This window comes from Marmota flaviventris, chromosome 5, assembly GCF_047511675.1.
Source record: "Marmota flaviventris isolate mMarFla1 chromosome 5, mMarFla1.hap1, whole genome shotgun sequence".
Lineage (NCBI taxonomy): Eukaryota > Metazoa > Chordata > Mammalia > Rodentia > Sciuridae > Marmota > Marmota flaviventris.
Window position 1 is genome coordinate 3,738,207 of NC_092502.1, and position 5,171 is coordinate 3,743,377.

Here is a 5,171-nt window from a genome sequence, read left to right on the forward strand (position 1 = left end):
AATTATGTACAAGTATAATGTACCAATTAAAAATGGAAAAAGAGATAAAAATATGAGCTGCTACTACACATTAGTTATCTAAATTACACAGATACTTGTATTTAAAAATCCAATGAGCAAAGAAAGCTGTGATGTTGTAGGATTAACAATTCATTATAAACAAACAGTAATAAATATAATTTATTTTATTCTCCTGTTATTTTGTCATGCTCATTGCTTAATTTTGTTTTTATTTTCATTTTAAAAAAGTTAAAGCAGTGCTTTTTCATGGAGAAATGGAACCAAACATCAAATGATTTTAGTTTGCTGGGGTTGTTTCCTCAAAACCACACTGGCCTACTTCTCTTGCTCCTGATCATCTCTGTGTTTGTTCTCGCCTGTTTGGGGAACTCAGGGATGAAGGCCCTCATCTTCTTGGACCCCCGGCTCCACACCCCCACACACACTCTCCTCAGCCAGCTCTCCCTCATGGACCTGATGTACATCTCCTCCACGGTCCCCAAAATGGCCATCAACTTCCTGTCTGGCCAGAAGAGCATCTCCTTTCTGGGCTGTGGTGTGCAAAGCTTCTTCTTCCTGACCATGGCCAGCTCAGAAGGCTTACTCCTGGCCTCGATGGCCTATGACCACTTTGTGGCCATCTGCCACCCCCTCCACTACCCCATCCGCATGAGTAAGAGGTTGTGTGGGAAGATGATGCTGGGGTCCTGGACACTGGGCTCCATCAACTCCCTGGCACATACTGTCTATGCCCTTCATCTTCCTTATTGCAGGTCCAGGGCCATCAATCATTTCTTCTGTGATGTGCCTGCCATGTTGCCACTGGCCTGTGTAGATACCTGGGTCTATGAGTACATGGTGTTTGTGAGCACAAGCCTGTTTCTCCTTGTTCCTATCCTTGGCATCAATGCCTCCTATGGACGGGTCCTTTTTGCTGTCTTCCACATGCGCTCAAAAGAGGGAAGAAAAAAGGCCTTCACCACATGCTCAGCACATTTAACTGTGGTGACATTTTACTACACACCTTTTGTCTACACTTACCTCCGTCCCAGGAGTCTCCGTTCCCCAGCAGAGGATAAGATCCTTGCAGTCTTCTACACCATCCTCACCCCCATGCTCAATCCCATCATCTACAGCCTAAGAAACAAAGAGGTGCTGTGGGCCATGAGAAGAGTGTGTGGGATGTTCTCCCCCAGGAAGAAGTGAGCATGGCTGTCCCTACTCCTCTGTATGGCTTCTCTCCAAGCAGACTGAAAAACTCTAGAGCACTGCTGACCTATATATGTATAATGTAATCTAAATCTGTAATTAGATTTCTAGTGATCACTATAAACAAACAATAATAATTAATGAATTTAATGGAAAACATTAAAATCCATATTAATATTAACAATGGGGATATTAATCACATTTTATTTTGTGCCATTATAAGTTATCACATACATTATATGTTCTTATATACTAGTTAAAGTAATAATGTTCATACTGATGTTGATATGTTATCACATCTACATGCTTTGAATGAAATTCCTGTTGTCTATATATTTTGTTTTTTCTTCTATTTTGTCAATTCTGTGTCTAATTCTGACTTATAGCCCCCAAGCCCTAGCAACTTGGACTATAAACCCTTCAAGTGTCCCACAAACACATGGGGCCAGTGTCTACAAAATTACAGGACTTCTGGGAGACTCAGAGTCCTCTCCTTCAGAGAAGTGGATGGGATCAGATGTATTAACACCTCACCAGCCATAATCACATCCCTGAGACAAACTAGTTTTTCAAGTTCAGGCCATTCCCTGCCAGGTGGCCTGGACCCTCCCTTATCACAGAAGCTATCACAACTCAGTTACCCTGGCAACCAAACAAAAAGATCACCAAAAAGATAATTTGCTGATGTCTTCAAAGGGTGCTAAAACAAGTACGGTGGCAGAAAACTGAGGCACATTCAGGGACCCAGTGTCCTCAGTGAGCACCACCCCATCTCTGGAGGAGGTCCATGCACTTCCTATGCTGTCAATAAAAAAAGTCAGAAGGTGGACTTGGGCAGAACTGTGGAAATTTCCTTGGTACTCAGTAAAACTGGAAGGCAGAAAGGCATGTTGTCCCACTCCTATCTGAGAGAACCATCTCTCTTCCTTGAGACTGTCCCTTTTCTCTTCCCTATCCCTTATAATAAAATCATAACTGCTACTTTGAGAACCCTGTCTAAAATCTTTCAGACTTGATGGCAAAAATTGGGGCTTGAAGGGGGCTTCCTAGGGCCCCAGTTTCCCTGATGATTCCTGCTCTGAAACACTTAAAGAGTAGGCAAACCACGATGGTTACCTGCCTGGTCCTGGCCTGCCTTGGTGGTCTCACTGAATTTCTTCCCCACCCGAATCTTGTCTAGAGGACAGGCTGATGGAGGCCAGAGTCCCTCTTCAGGGGCTGATGAATTTGCTGGCAGAGTGACCACCAGACCACCTCAGATTTCATCAATATAACCCACATGAATATTTCCCCTTTCAGAGGTCTGCCCACTCATGTCTTTTACCCTACTTTGATTGGGAAAAGGGGAAAGAGGGCACATAGGGACAGGAAAGATGGTGGATGGACATTAATAACCAAGGTACATGTATGACTGTACATATGGTGTGACGCTACATTGTGTACAATCAGAGAAATGAGAAGTTGTGCTGCACTTGGGTACAATGAATCAAATGCATTCTGCTGTCATATGCCTACATTTAAAAAAAATAATTTAAAAAATCACCACCCCATTTTGGGGGGTGGGGGGGTTCACTTGGGATTTTATCTCTGCTTACCCTCTTCTTGGAAAAAGTAAAAGTCTCCTTGGCTGCTCATTTGGCACTTGGTCTTGTTTTGGCTTCCAAAATTGCAAGAGGGGAAAATGACCTTTGAGGTCCAAAACTGGTGATGCTTTGTTCTTTCAGGAGCATATTGGAAAGCAGGAAGTTTGGACATCCCCAGCTGCCTGGGGATAAAGAGCATGGAGTCTACTCAGATCACCACTGAGATCTTTCTAAACCAAGGAGGGTTCCCAGGAGTCCAGGGATCTCTGCCCCATTCCCAGGAACCTCGCCCTGGACTGGCTCACCTCCAGCAGGACTCCTGGGTTTCATTTTGGGGAGGGTCTCACAGGAAGTCCCCTGTACCTCACTCTCAGCCTAGCCACACCCTTAATCCTTTAAACAGGGGACTTACATATTTATACCTGTGTTCCCTGAAGCCCAGGAAGCCCATCCAGAGAGCTCTGATTTGCTTCCACTTAAACTCACAATGGTGCTGGTACCTTGTGGTGTGAAGAGGAGGAAATGAGAAGAGGGCTGGGGACAGGAATAGACCAAGGAGGTCTGGGAAGGCACAGGGCTGGGAAGGGCTGTGGTGGCAGAGGAGCCTGTGCCATCTTCTCACACCTCATTTCCCTGGTCTTGTGATGTTGTCTTGGCTCTTCCCAAAAGATGTCTGCACTCAGGGCAAAGGTGACCTGCCCCTAGGTCCTCAAACTGTGACCTGAGTCCCAGGAGTGAATGTCACCTGGGGGATGAAAGAAGTGCAGACCCTCATCCCTCCCAGGACCCCCTGAATCAGAGTGTGCCTCCCAGCTCTCAGGGGATCTGTGTGCACAGGAAGTGGAGGAGCCCTGAGGAGAGTCTCCACCTGTCAAGGCTGAAGGACTTTTTCACTTTGAAAGTTTGCTGTGCAGTAGGAACCTCAGGGATTGGAATCAGAGAGGCCTTGGGTAAATCCTGGTTCTCCTCTCCTGAACAGACAGGTTCCTTGATTGTGGAACAAACTTCACTTCCGTTTTCCCACTCTTTGTATCTTGTTAAAACCAATGCTTCCTAAGACTCCATCTACTGTCCAGGTAGTAGGAGGTCAACTTCAGTCCATAAAACGCCACCTTGAAATCTCATAGAACTTAAGGTGCTATGATTGCTTCTTAAATTAATGATACCATTTTCAAATATTTGAAATTTAAAGGCTTATATAAACCAAAATTTTAGACCTCATGCCACTAGTAATAAGCAAGACACAGATCTTTTCACTGCACTAAGATCATAACCCCAGTGGGAGGTCACGAGGAGCTGGTGCTTCACCGTGGAGAGTTTCCCACTTCCCTGCATATCCACAGTGCACACCTCAGCTGACTGTGCCTGCCCGTGCATTACCTGGACCACAGCCTAGATTTATGCTGAGTGTCCCCTCTGCTCTTCCCTCCTCTTCTAGTTCCCCCACTTCTTCCATTTCCCTACCATTGTCCATGACCTTCAGTCCTCTGCTGAATTACTACTCTCCCCCTACAACGTTCAAATGTTTCCCTTTGCTCACCACCTGATGAATCCCCAGCTGCCTTTGCCTGCTTTTCAAGAGCCCTGCCGTGTGCACGGGTTTGCTTCCAAACCATTCCTTCATCAATGGCCTATGTGTCTTCTGTCCCAACTTCTACTCTCCAGGGCTGAGAATTTTCCAAACTCCTTGGCCAGCATGTGGCCATTTGCAGCGTGCAAGCCCACCTGGCCCGTCAGCCCTGGGCACACTCTTCATAATGTCCTTCAGATTCACCTCCTCTGTGCAGCTCCTAGGACTGCTCAGATTGCTTGCACTGACCCTGCTTTGGCAGCCTTGGTCTCCACCCATCCCTTGGGCCTCCCTTCTTCCTACACACCCTCTGTCCCTACACCTAGGCATTGATTTCCCCTAGCTGCACACTGTCTCTCATTCTGCCCTGAGGTTTTATTCTGTGGAGGTCGCTGAGCACAAGAGGATGTCTGGTTCTCCCTCCTGCACTGGAATCAGGCACCCACGTAGCAGATGTGCGGTAGGGAGTGCCAATAGGTGTGACCAGCACAGAGCAGGTGAGTGGCAGGAGCTCTGCCCACCCCCTCAGGACCAGGCTGTGAGGGCCATTTACTCCTCAAAGGAAACAGCACTGTTCCTCACCCTGCTCTAGAGCACAGTGACTCCGTGGGATCCTGGCACCTGGTGCCCACCACATCAATGCCAATGCTGGCAGTGTGTTCACATCACTCCAACATTCAGTTCTCATACCTCACCCTTGGTCTTCCTCACATCCAGACTTCCTACCACAGCCTGTGTTGGGGTAAGGCTGATGACAGAGTGTTTTCTGTTACCTGTCTAGGTTGGGTTTCTTCTTTCCCATCCTATCT

At 46.8% G+C, this 5,171-nt stretch overlaps 1 protein-coding gene across 1 annotated transcript; it reads left to right on the forward strand.

The window, feature by feature from the left end:
* Positions 1-267: 267 nt before the first annotated feature.
* Positions 268-1,206, forward strand: LOC114082124 (olfactory receptor 2L13-like). Its single transcript, XM_071611781.1, has one exon. The coding sequence runs from the start codon at positions 268-270 to the stop codon at positions 1,204-1,206; it is 939 nt and encodes a 312-aa protein (XP_071467882.1).
* The last annotated feature ends 3,965 nt before the right edge of the window (positions 1,207-5,171 follow it).